This window comes from Hoplias malabaricus, chromosome X1 (assembly GCF_029633855.1).
Source record: "Hoplias malabaricus isolate fHopMal1 chromosome X1, fHopMal1.hap1, whole genome shotgun sequence".
Taxonomy (NCBI): Eukaryota; Metazoa; Chordata; class Actinopteri; order Characiformes; family Erythrinidae; genus Hoplias; species Hoplias malabaricus.
In genome coordinates, this window is record NC_089818.1 from 16,572,731 (window position 1) to 16,586,265 (window position 13,535).

Genomic DNA, 13,535 nt, shown 5'->3' on the forward strand with positions numbered 1-13,535 from the left:
TAGATGTTTTTCCATTCAGTTAAGATCAACTGCTTTCAAATTTATAACAGCTCTCCAGGGTTTTCTTTCCACATATTCAAAGCTTAGCTGTAGGAAGTGATCGTGATTTCTGTTTCTCATGATTCAAGGTGCTTCCAAACACATCCAAGGATGTAGAGGTGAGGTCTGAGTTCTAGGGCCGTCAGTCCTTTGTTCTGAGAATACTAAAACCTTCTCTATTTAATTTGCAAATGATCTTTTTTTTTTGTCCATTTCCTTAACCTGACGGATCAAGAAGTGTTACTGATGGTTACTTTGTGGCCTACCAGTTCTTTCAGTTTCCTGAAGTCCCATATCATGCAGTCCTATCTGTTTGTGGGTGTGAAGTCCACCACATGCTTCATCTGAAACATGTGAACCCAGCCACACCATCTTTCTGTCCATGAAGAGCTGCTCACACAAAATCAGCAAAAAACATCTCAACATGCCTAGAGGAAAACACTAACAGCCCATGTCTGTTGTTAGCCAACATATATTCGCTTTAGCGAACAGAGCCTTGAGTTATGAGCAAGAGGGCCATTACGCTCTTGGACTTCTGCCCTTGGCTGGACATTCCATTTATTCTTCTCCTTCTCTAAAAGAAGTGGGTTATACTATAATCTCCTCATGAATGTCTCTTGAAAAATGAAATAGCTAGTACTTAAAGTGTGTTTTGACTGAAAATTAGATACATGAAGAGTGGTCTCTGACTTCTGCACAGTACTGTAGATATTTGTATGCTGAAGAATGACTCCACATTTTGAGCTGTGTACACATTCAGAACTAGAAATCCCTTTTTCAAGATTATACGTTCTTTCTTTTTTAAGGTCACGCACGTCACATAAATAAGACCTAGAGGGGAAATAGGGGGATTGTGTTTGGATAAATAAAATAAAGTCCCTATCTGAAATCACTTGTTTTTCTCCTCCAATCCACTCTCAGCTCTGAGTGCCTGACTGCTGGCTGAGATGAACTTGATCCACTGCTGAAGGTCCTCTGGGATATCAGGGCATTCCACCTAAAGACAAACAGCCAGGACAAGTGATTGAGTTAGAAGTAAATTTATATATTAAATAATAATAATAATAAAATAAAAAAATAATAATTTATAAGATTCCTAGACAAATTCCAAACTCTGAACATCTGATTTTACCTTCCTCTTGCAGAGAAACTCCAAAATCTTGTCAGGGGAACTACGAAGGACATTCTGTCTGCACAGCATCACAGCAGAAATAAAGCCATCAGACTTGGACACGAAGCGCTGCTCCACATAGAAGGACTTTTCGTCCCAGGCCACAATGCGACTGCGCAGCTCAAAGGCCTCCCCAAACGCAAGAGAGCGACGATAGCGGATAGTGGATGCTCCAATGACCATAGTGGCCTTCAGCTTTTGAGCCGCCATGAAGATCCCATTACGGGTGTAGAAGGCAAACCTAGGGGTGGATGATATGGCAAAAAAGTTATTTAAATTATTTACACATGGTTTTGGCTATGAATAACAAGTATTTGTAAAACTTGCAATACATAATTAAAGATGGACATTGACAACAGTCAATGAGTTCATGATTATTACAGAAATACGCTGGTTTTCTAATGCAGTGCTGTGTGAGGGATAGAAGGTCACAGTGTGTAAATATATATATATAACCAGTGTCTTCATGTACCTGCCCATATCACACTCTCTGAGGTAGCGAGCGTTGTTCATGTGGCCCATGAAGTCCAGGTCCTGAGGGAGCACACGGCTGTGGGTCACCTGTTCAGCCAGAACATCTCTGACTGGCTCCTGAAGTGCTGACCTTATAATGACCCACGCCCCCCTCAGGAAATACCACACATCAAAGCTGCCAAACAGCACCAGTAAAGCTGACAGCACCCACAGCATCTTCACCTCTGAAATTAGGAGATAGTATCAGGAGGACACATACCTACACATTTCACACACAGCTACACATCTGACCACTCAGTTTACTCTACTCGGTTATGGGATCACTTTCTCATTGAATGGTCACATTTTTCAATTTCCTTTAGTCTGTATGTTCTCTAAGGTTTTCTGAGTACAGTTCTAAAGAAATGCTTCTTGATTTTTCTTTCTGAACAAAACTTAGTATCTTTATTTTTGTTTTTCCTGTAAGTTTTAAAAGTGTTTATGTAACATATAAATGTAATTAAAATTTCTAAATTCTCCCCGCTCTTTTGTCATTTCATGTTAACTAATGCCTAGTATTAAAAATGAAAATTGTCATTTTATTCAACTAAAAAAAATAAGAGCTGCAAAACATGTGCATCCATTTGTTCTGTTCTTGGGGTTAATACTTTATCACAAAATTCATGTGAGTTTTTGTTTAGATTCTTTAAAGAAGGTGAATTCAAAGTTAGTGATAAAATTTTTTACATATTAATACTTAATTTTAGGTTATTTTTAAAAATAAAATATTTATGTTTAAAATTATACCACACTTAAAATAAACAACAAAAAGAGCAGGAAATTTTTTTACATTTTTTAAATTTTGTCTAAATTACAATTACAACTATAATTTACATGAAAATACTTAAAAATGTTTGCACATAACTGTCCTATAATATGTAAATATTTATTGATGAATTCATCGATTAATTCATTCTCTGGTGCACAAATTAATACAATCTCTCACTAATTAACTTAAGCTGATATAAGTTATAGCTTTGGAGATATGAGGGTTTATTTCAAAAGCAATAAGATCAGAGACAGTATCAATGTATGTTTTTTTTTTTTTTTTGTCTTTGTGGCCTGTGTAGTTTCATGAGAACAGAACAGATGAAGAACTGGGTGGCTAACAATGTATGCAGAGCAATAAATGTATGACCATATGTAACCGCAAAACTATAAAAAGTACCTATATGATCAGTGGAGCTAGAAAAAAAAGAACTGAGAGTGTGCACATATTTTATTGTGCAAATTTCTTATATTAATAATATTACTATGATTTTTAAAATGGGTCAGATCTTGTAGTTTGGTCTGTTTAACTGTGTTTATTGACAGAATAAGAACATGGTACTTATAGGTTTGCCACTAATTTTGTTTGTGTAAACATATCAAAGACGTGAAAAATTATCGGAGTATCGTGATGTTATTCATTTTCCATATCACCCACCACTCTGAAAGACATCTACCTACATAGATTTCAAACCAAGCTGTGAAAACAACATATAAAACCCGCTCCAACGTTAAATAAACAATTAAAATAATTAAGCTTTCATTAGATGCAACGGGTTTCTGATTATGCTATGAGACAACGAAAACATTAAATCGACGTTGTACAAAAAACACAAATATGTATGTTCTTAGTATCACAGACTGGCTGCAGTACAGTGAGGGCTCGGTCCCAAATGTCTTCCCACTCCCTTCATAGCGTACTACTAAGGTCTTGAAATAACGGCTTCTACACGCAAAATGTGCGTAGTTTGAAACTTTCAGCTTTTAGTCATAAACTGTGTGGCTCCTTATCTAATATTTAATATAATATTTGGATAAACACGACATGGTTTTATGACCCCTGCAGTGCACTATATAGGGAGAAGGAGGCAATTTGAGGACAACACTAACAGAATGCTAGTTAGCTTTGCCCGTTGATGTTAATGCGCTTAACGGAATAGAAGCTACAAACTACAAATTTAAAGACAGAAAACCAACCAGGGCACGAGTCAGAACACGTTCAGCGGAAATGTGGCGTAAAATACAGAGACATTTTGCCCTTAAAATATACATTATTCTCACTATATACTCACTGTATGGAAAGCCGGCTGCAGAATAAGGGTACTTCCTTGTACCTCTGGATTGGTTTATGCAGCGGTCACGTGTTTAAAAATAAAACCCTCTGTTCAGGTTCTTAAAATGAAACAAATGGGGGAAAAATCCATATCCCATACAGTGTTATGAAAGCGGTTATTCATCACTTGAAAAAAGTATTCAGAAATTCGTCACAGGTATGACTAAATATCTTGGCAAATAACCTTACAATACACTGCATGATCCACAAAATCACACACTAATATTCTGCATTAATTTTATATCTTACCACACTGATGCAATCTGTACTTATGCAAATACAGATTAGAGCCTTATCTGTTGCTCTGCACACTTTATTTGGCTCCTTTCACTTTGTTCTTCAATGGTCATGACCACCACAGGACCACTATAGGGCAGGTATAACTTGGGTGTTGGATCAATGTCAGCGCTACGATGACACTGACATGGAGGTGGCATGATAACGTGTCCTCTGTTGGTATGAGTGGATCTGAAACCGCAGTGATTGATGGAGTTTTTTCAAAGCCTCAGTGTCACTGCTAACCCAGTAAACAATTAGCCGTTGATTCAACGTTGAAATAACGTAATGACTGCCGTCTAATCAACGTTCTCTTAAGGTTGAAAATGAAAGTTGAAAAGACGTCCAAACACAGACATTAAAAAGACGAATATTATATTAATAATATTCATTCATTCATTATCTGTAACTGCTAATCCAATTTAGGGTCGCGGTGGGTCCAGAGCCTACCTGGAATCATTGGGCGCAAGGCAGGAATACACCCTGGAGGGGGCGCCAGTCCTTCACAGGGCAACACACACTCACACATTCACTCACAAACTCACACCTACGGACACTTTTGATTCGCCAATCCACCTACTAACGTGTGTTTTTGGACTGTGGGAGGAAACCGGAGAACCCGGAGGAAACCCACACGGACACGGGGAGAACACACCAACTCCTCACAGACAGTCACCCGGAGCAGGAATCAAACCCACAACCTCCAGGCCCCTGGAGCTGTGTGACTGCGCCACTGCCTGCAGCGCCACCGTGCCGCCCTATTAATATTATAATATTATATTTTGGACGTCCACTGCCGGTATCAATTGGTCACCACTTAACTAACTTATTAAGATGGATTTGGATGTCCATTGATGTTTAAAATATATCATTGACGAACAGAATACTTTTAGACCTATTTTGAACGTCCAGGGACGTTCCTTGTTTACTGGGAAGAATTCTCCTCCAACCAAAAATATCCAGCCAACAGAATCTAGGTAGGTCAGGTAGGCCTAGTGTTTAAAAACTCCAGCAGCACTGCTGTATCTAATCCACTTGTACCAGCCCAACACACACTAAAACCACCACGTCAGTGTCATTGTACAAAATCTTTCTAGGTGAAGTGAAGAACAAACAACATTGTTTTAAAATGTTGATTTATGCTTTATATTGATTTTAAAAAGAACCATGTAAATATTCATGTGCTAATTGCATCTCCAAAAATGAAAATAAACAACAAAATAAACAAGCACTTGTTCCTTTCTGGAAATAACAAGCAATGCCTCAGGCACATGGAAGTCCACAGACGCTACGTTCGCTTAGGGCAGACGTAGAGAAAACACTGCTTTAAAATAATTACAATTACAATTATAGAGGCCAGATATTACCTTACTGTTGAGACACGACTAAGAGAAACTGCCTTCTTTCTTTTACCATAAAGTCTGTCCAATTAAAGATCAGTGTATCGGTTTGAACCTTTCAATTATAACAGTCCAATCTCAACCAGCATCTCCACTGCAGCTCTGATAAAGACTAATTTAGATAAACTGATATTATTTTGGACACATTTATATATATGAGAAATAAGACATTACCCATCAAAGCCATTCTATATCTATACATCTACATATCTACAATGGATGTCTGTAAAAGGAGTCTTTCATAGACAGCTTTTATCCTTCTTTCTAGTCAAAATACAGCCTTTGGTATATGTGAGACCCACAGGTATTTCTAATTTGAAGCTGGAAATTCGGAATTTTCTTCCCTTTCTGGTGCATGTGCTTGGCAGGGATTTCCAGAATGACCCCAGGACATTGTGAACATTCTCCAACTCTGAGTTGTTTAACCCAATATTTGTTTCATTACAAATGACACTTGAAAAAAATCAAACTCAATTCAGATTTAGATATTCCCTTTTACTTTAAGTGGACAGTCAGCCTTTTATTGTAAACAGAGTTTTAGAAGTTACAGTACGGACAGGACATCGTCGAGATGCTGCAAGTGTCAAATACCAATTATCCTTCCTGCTCGGGCTTGGCCTGGTGTTGGTGTTATGCAAATCTCCTGAGTGTTTCATACAAACAATAAAATATGCATTAAAAATGTATGCAAATGTTGTGCATACACTGAACTTGGAGGAAGGAAAATGCCACGAAATACACAAAGAATTTGTGGGACAGAAGGCAGCTAAAACAAGCTGTGACACAAACTGTCCTCCAGAATTACTGTAGTGCTGGTAATGGGTTATAATTAATGTAAACCATATTCGAGTTTAACTTACAATGTACATTGCAGGCAGTGTGAGGGCTGATGCATAGTGAGTGTGCCTCCCTGAGCATTCCTCATGTAAACATATACATTGTCACATAAAGACAGCAGATTCATCTCTGTCCTCACTCGCTCTTCTTCTCATCCGTTCCACTCTCGGCTTTGAGCGTCTGGCTGCTGGCCGCCATGAAGTTGATCCAGTGCTGGAGTTCTTCAGGAAACTCTGGAACTTCAACCTGAAAAATACATGAAGATATGAGTTTTTTGGTTGGGCTTCTCCATTTCTGCAGTTACCTCCAGTCTACAGAATCAAAAATGCATCAAGGCTGCGTGGCGCTTTAAGATGAAGATAATAATTGAATCAAATCAATTTTGAAATCTTAAAGTTTGGCTTCATGTTGGGAGCTATGATTAAATTTTGAGGCAGTTTTCAAGCAGAAGAAATCCATGTTTTTATCTCTATTCCACTACGTTTGTACAATAAACTCACCGAATGTGTGTCAGGGGATATCAAAAACAGTATTTTATATATATATAAAATTCTTTAATAGTGCTGCAGCAGATACTTGAGTGAGAATTTCTGGTTGAAAAACTTGTTTAAAGCCCCTTTCTAGTGATGTATAATGACGGTGGGAGGTTTTTAAACTCCCTTGGAGGAGATTTTTGGGGCCAGGCTGTTTATTTGCCCCCAAAGACAAATTGAATATCTTACTGCAGCAGTATAACTGAAACAATGGTCTTCAAATCATCGTTACGATGAAGAGAATGGACAGAAATGACTCAGCTGAGGACAAGCTAAAAGTCTGAGGGGCAGCGCTCTGGATATTTAGACATCTTTACCTCAGTCTCCATTTTTCAAGCTGAATAGACAGATGTTTTTTTTTCTTTTCATAAATTAGTTTGACAATATTAGCTGTATTTATTAGCCTATGAATCAGTGGCTAGGCTAGCAGTTAGATTGCTTGACAGGGATAGTTCCACAGAGATTTCCACTGGGAGTCTGATGTATCTGCAGAGTATTGTACTAAGAGAACACTAATGAATGGAAATAAGGCCATAGTATAAGAATGATGAGGCTGCAGGAGGTACTGTGCTGGAGAATAATGCATAATACATATATATATTACAACATAATCAATGTGGCTAACATAACTGAATTATTTTCTAAAGAATTTCAGAATGATTTGATGCAGTCTTGAGGTCACAGAATTACATTCACCTTTCTCTGGCAGAGGTGCTGAAGAATTTTGCTGGGGCTGCTCCGGAGTACGCTCTGTTTGCAGAACACGATGGCCGCCACCATGCCGTCTTTACACGACACAAACCGCTGCTCCACATAAAATGCTTTGTCGTCCCACGTGACGATGCGGCTGCGTAGCTCAAACCCTTCCCCTATGCACAGGGGTCTTCTGTAGCGGATGGTGGTCGCTGCGACGACCGCAGTCGCCCCCAAGGATCTCATGGTCTTCAACACCCCATTTCGGGCGTAGAGGGAGATGCGTGCGAAGTCACACTCGCGCAGGTATCGGGCGTTGTTCATGTGGCACAGGTCGATGTCATGGGGGTGGACCCGGCCCCCCAGCGTCTGCTCCCCTGTCACATCAAACACAGGAGAGAGCCACCAGGCCTGGATCAGCAAACCCAGCATGCGAAGATAGTACCAAACATCCACACTGCAGAAGAGCACCAGCAACACGGCCAACGCCCATAACAACATGTCCTCCCTGAAACAGGACAGAGCAACACATCTATGTTAGAAGAGTTATATTAATATTTCTATATTTCACCCTACACCAAATAAGTCTATGTTTGATCTCAGATGCTAATATAATGAATTTATAATAATAGAAATTATTCATCACTGCATTCATTATGAGCTCCATCAAGGAAATAGCACCAGTTCCTGGGATAATATTGAATCCAAAAGTATGTGGGTTTTGTTTTATACGATTTAAAATGGTGATTTCAATGTTAGCCATAATGAACATAACACATTAATACTTCATACACATTAGACTCATTTTTTAATACTACACAAGTTAACATAAAATTACAAAAGAGCAGGGGAATGTTTAAATATTTAATTACAATTATATGTTACTATATATAACTTATGTTATTGGTACACCTAAAAACAAGCTCTGGAGTTTCAGACAAATTTAATATTCCAATCTGTAAAAAACAATTTAAATATGTTCAAAACATCTGGATTTTATAACTTAGCTGGTATCAAACATCAAAAATTCTGTAACATATGTTGAATGTTATGTTCCACAACATCTACACAAGCAGAAAGTAAATTGAGAGTCCAGATCATACCCAAAACTGACTGGCTGGGTGGCTTTATTGTGGGAACAAAAACCAGACTCCCCACCACTTAGAAATGAAAGCAGTCATGGAAGACAAGGTGCTGGGTGGTGGTGGGACGTGAGGATTTATAGAACACAGAAGGGGTAGGAGGAGGAGTTTGGGTGTGGATTTCATCCCAAAATTAAGTTATTCCGTTACTACTCCATTAATATAAACTCATGGCTTTTCTGCAGCACCTGCTTTTAGTGATGCGCCAATAAAGGAATTATGGGCTTGTTTTGAGACTATATCTTCAGAAGCAGAAGCAGAGGACCCATTTTCCAAGCGATGTACTGACGCTCGTATGCCGACCTGAGAAAGCCTGTGCCTGCTTATCAAATTTTTTATTGTGACACTGAGATTAGATGCTATAAAAACAAACTATTTAATGGCAGAGAGGGACAGTGGGCATGCATCCAATACCTATTGGAGCTCACAGGAGAGGCAGAAGGCAATAACTAAGTCCCACTGCAGCGATTTGATATGAAAATGAGGCAAGGGATTATACCTCCCTGATAAAATCTGCAGAGGGACATATCTTTAGTTTTAAAGTGTGACAGTGACCTGGGCTAAGTCAAATATCTGCTGTATGTTCTTGTTTATCCAGGGTAAAGTACTGGCTTCAATGTAATGGGGCTACACAAGAAAGACCGGCTGAGCTGGTATGCTCTATGGGGAGAAAACAGGAGAGTTAGACCTCTCTGTTGTCATGTGGAATGAGTTCAGTGCAATATTCACTGACATTAATGCGAAGGATGTAGTTTAGAAGTTTAGAATGAAAAACAAGGCCAAACATCTTGAATTTTGCATTAAAACAAGGAAAAAAAAGCGCATTTGATCTGGCAATGGTACAGCTTGCTATATTTCACAGTAAATCAAACGACAGAAGTAGAAAGACACAGAAACATCAGACAGAACAGTGTACATGCAGAAAACTGGGATTCTATCACTGTAAATACTGTCATATTATGATATGGCATTAACTATAAAAGAAGAGTTGAATTCCAAAAATGTCCATAGACTCAAAAGCCTAATGTCTCTTCTGAAATCAAAGTTATTAATGAAATTTTGTTCCCTTCTGCTGCAGTAACAGTCTTGACACTAGAAGCTGAAACATTTTTGTGAGGATTAGATTGCATGCATCCTCAAAAACCTTAGTGAGGTCAGGTATTAGTGCATGATGATGAGATCAGGACCACAGTCATCCCTAAAACCCATGCTACTGGTACTGGGTCGACCATCAGAGAACGTACTTCTAGAGAACGTACTTCCATTGTTTCATGTTGTGGGGGGTTTTATACACCTCTAACTGACAACTGGAACAAGCACAGTGGCCTTAGGTTCATGTGGAGATTTGAAATTCTGTCTGCACATTTGAGTAGCGAAGTAGCGAAGATCACTCATTAAAAGATGACGACAAACTTTTGGACATTTAGTGCATGTTAAAAAAAAAAAAGGTTAAGGCTAAAACTATAATGGTTTGTACCCCATTTAAAATACGACCTCAAAGATGTGAAATTAAAAGACTCTTATGAAGATACAGAGGCTAAAACCAATCAATCCCACACCTCTACACTCAGCATTCCCAATCCTATTACACAGGTCTGGCTGAATATATGACTATTAATGTGTGGAAATGGATTGGACATGCATTTCCAGAGCTTGGCTCTTACTTGAGGAAACATCCTGCACTTCAGTCAGTGCTGAACTACAAAAAGTGAATTGGGTTGTGCTTCCACTCAAAAGCTACCCGTTTTGAAAAGGAATGAATTAATCCATTCAGTGCTTTTCTAATTAATTCTCAAAAGTTTTCTTAATTAATTTCTCCATGTTAATTTCACCAGCAGAGATATGATGCCTATGGGCGAAATTTCAGCAAAGTAGTAAAACCATAAGCTAAGCGCTGCGTTTACCAGGGTGTGAACAAGTTCTGTGATTGGATTAATTAATTTTGTTTATAAAGTGTGGAGGTTTGGAAAAGCAGAGGACCATTATTTCTGGAAATCATTCTGAAAATGTGCATTCTGCAGAAGTTGAGGCTTGAGGATTAGTTATAGCCTGTCAGAGTCAATCAGGATGTGGGTTATTCTTCAATAGTATTCATTCAATTCAGTGCAGGGAAATGAAGGTTATAGGCTTGATGTAATCTAAATATACAGCCAACCTCTGTATTTGTAGGGCAAAAACACTGTTTGGGTGTTATATATTTGATTTTCTTTCAATAGACCTTTTGGCTGTTTCTAAAATGTGCTGCAGACTTCTGTAGCACTGTATCATACTTCAATATAGTTTTCAATTTCATCCCCAAAGAGACTTACAGTGATATTCAGAATTGTGCAAAAGTTAGAGACTATCCTTTTATTTACATTTTGCTCAAAACGTCCAGTAAGTTTTTCCATTTCCAAGTTTCCTTTATATTTTAATAATTTACCTATTTTCTTAACCTTGACTTTCCCTTCCCCTATGCAAGTGGATTATCTTTTACCACCACAGAACAGCTCCTAAAACTTTAATAACTTACTGGGCTGTTCTGGATGGAAGTTAAGCTACATCACCTTTAGATAGTGTCTGATTTTGTACAGTGCTGAAGATTTTATGACAAGAAAACATTACAAATCCACATTGCAATATATTATTAAGCAAATGTAGAAATTTATTTTTTCCTGTTTGTATTAGAAATTCAATATAAAATCAATATTCAAAACTGTTCAACAGATGTTAATTCAAAATAGTTTTTATGCTGTAATTAGACTGATGCATAAATAAAGTCACTTTCCCACAAGTGCAGCAAGTCTTTGCAAATAATAATAATAATAATAATAATTATAATAATTCATTCATTCATTATCTGTAACCCTTATCCAGTTCAGGGTCGCGGTGGGTCCAGAGCCTACCTGGAATCATTGGGCGCAAGGCAGGAATACACCCTGGAGGGGGCGCTAGTCCTTCACAGGGCAACACACTCACTCGGACACTTTTGAGTCACCAATCCACCTGCAACGTGTGTTTTTGGACTGTGGGAGGAAACGGGACCCACGCGGACACGGGGAGAACACACCACACTCCTCACAGACAGTCACCCGGAGCGGGAATCGAACCCACAACCTCCAGGTCCCTGGAGCTGTGTAACACTACCTGCTGCACCACCGTGCCGCCCAATAATAATAATAATTAAAATAAAAAAATGGGTTTTGTAGGACGTACAAAAATATATTATATACTAATAGTGTTTTCAAGGCAGGACACTGGCGTAACTCGCTCCCAAAACTTAACATAAACCTTTTTAGGAATGATCTTTCAGTATGAAAACCCGGTATATCCCGATTATATCGCGACTGCTGAATGTCGCCCAACCGCTGACAACCCGAGAAACCCGAAGCTCGAATTTGAAGAGAACCCCTTCTCATGACTTATAATTTCCGTCAAATACAAACTGCAGGTCGGTCTGTTTTCCAAAGCCTGTCTTGAGAAACCAGAGTTAACGCCTTAAATCTCAGAAAGAGAGCCAGGCTCGACAGCCATGGTGTTTAGAAACCGTGAAGTGAAGACTAACTTCTGTCAGCGAGCTGTTCCTCGGTTTCCTCGCCGTCTTCCAGTTTAGCTGAAAGCTAAAGCCGCATAGGTGCTAAAAACAAACTTTATACATTTGAACAGTTCGTTCAGTGAGGAGTGAACTTACATTGTGGCAGGGCTCTCTCTCTCTCTCTCTCTCGCTGTCTCACACACACACACACACACACTTGCTCAACAGCTGAACTCTGGCTCTGTCCCAAATCCAAGCTCCTCCCTTCCAGCTATCAACACGTACTAGTCCATATACTACGGCAAGCCCATTTATGCTAAATGAAAATAATGTAGAAGCAAATAAGTTGGTTTCTCAAGATCTTATGCTTTATTTTGAGAAAATAAGCCATAATTATAAAACACATTCTCACAGATACTTTTTAGTGAGTTAATGCCAAGTCACTATCATGTGATGAGTCATTATTATGAGATACTGAGTAATTACTTCAGATGCCAAGATTATTATTTTTTTTGAGAAAATTAGCCAAAATCCCAGAAAACAGAACTATCCTGGCCCAGGTCTGGCCCATTTTTCCATTGCCATTGGCCAATTTGGGATGCCACATTTGAGCAAACAGTTCTCACTTGCCACACCTGGGACACACATACCCCCAAATTAGGGCCACGTGTCACCAGAAGTACATTTTTGTCCCACTTCTGACTTACATCCGGTCTGCCATGGCTAGCTGATCCATATTTGTTTTGGCCAGAAATGAGCCAGATCTGTTTTGTGACATGACATAATGAGCATTTTTAATGTGAGCCACATTTGAGTGACAGGTATTTTCAATACTGAATATGTGCCAGCCATGTGCGTCTTTGCCAGAAGTGTCCCACATCTGCAGGCTATCTGTGAATTGTGAATTCTGTGTTTTCTAGACCCTCGCTCCTCAAAGCTGTCCATCATTGCCGAAATGTATACAGCTCTTTCCAACTCATAGAAGTTCTAAAGCTCAGGAAAATTCTCCTGTGCTTCTCCGTGTTATTATCTGTGCTGTATTAATATTTTACAGCTTTATTACAACACAGGCATCTGCTTCAGTTTCTGCATTAATAATCTGTCAGATTTACATAAGTCTGTATTTAATATTTAATGTGTTGTTCTACCTTTTTTTATAATATATATTTTGGTATGTACTTGTATAAATAATTTACATTTGGTGTCTACCCTTTGCTGTGTCTCTACTTTTCTCAGAAGGTGTTACACTGGGTGTTGGAACATTGATGTAAGAATTTGAATGCATCCAGCCATGAGAGGTCATAAGACTGCACTTT

The 13,535-nt window shown here is 38.7% G+C and overlaps 2 protein-coding genes across 3 annotated transcripts; both read right to left on the reverse strand.

Annotated features, from left to right (window-relative positions):
- Positions 1 to 92: 92 nt before the first annotated feature.
- LOC136675975 (protein THEM6-like) lies at positions 93 to 3,814 on the reverse strand. The gene is made up of 4 exons (XM_066652809.1): positions 3,784 to 3,814; positions 1,683 to 1,908; positions 1,172 to 1,451; positions 93 to 1,036 (listed from the first exon to the last, which is right to left on the reverse strand). Exons 2-4 carry the CDS (start codon positions 1,898 to 1,900, stop codon positions 929 to 931), a joined length of 606 nt encoding a protein of 201 aa, XP_066508906.1. The 5' UTR covers positions 1,901 to 1,908; positions 3,784 to 3,814; the 3' UTR covers positions 93 to 928.
- A 2,182-nt stretch (positions 3,815 to 5,996) lies between these two features.
- On the reverse strand, positions 5,997 to 12,492 carry LOC136675951 (protein THEM6-like). 2 transcript variants are annotated; one of them, XM_066652776.1, is made up of 3 exons: positions 12,376 to 12,492; positions 7,567 to 8,071; positions 5,997 to 6,583 (listed from the first exon to the last, which is right to left on the reverse strand). In XM_066652776.1, coding segments are annotated over exons 1-3 (618 nt in total). In that variant the 5' UTR covers positions 12,378 to 12,492; the 3' UTR covers positions 5,997 to 6,472. The 2 variants fall into 2 exon arrangements, with proteins under 2 accessions (XP_066508873.1, XP_066508874.1); XM_066652777.1 differs by having other exon boundaries at positions 12,250 to 12,378.
- Between the last annotated feature and the right edge of the window lie 1,043 nt (positions 12,493 to 13,535).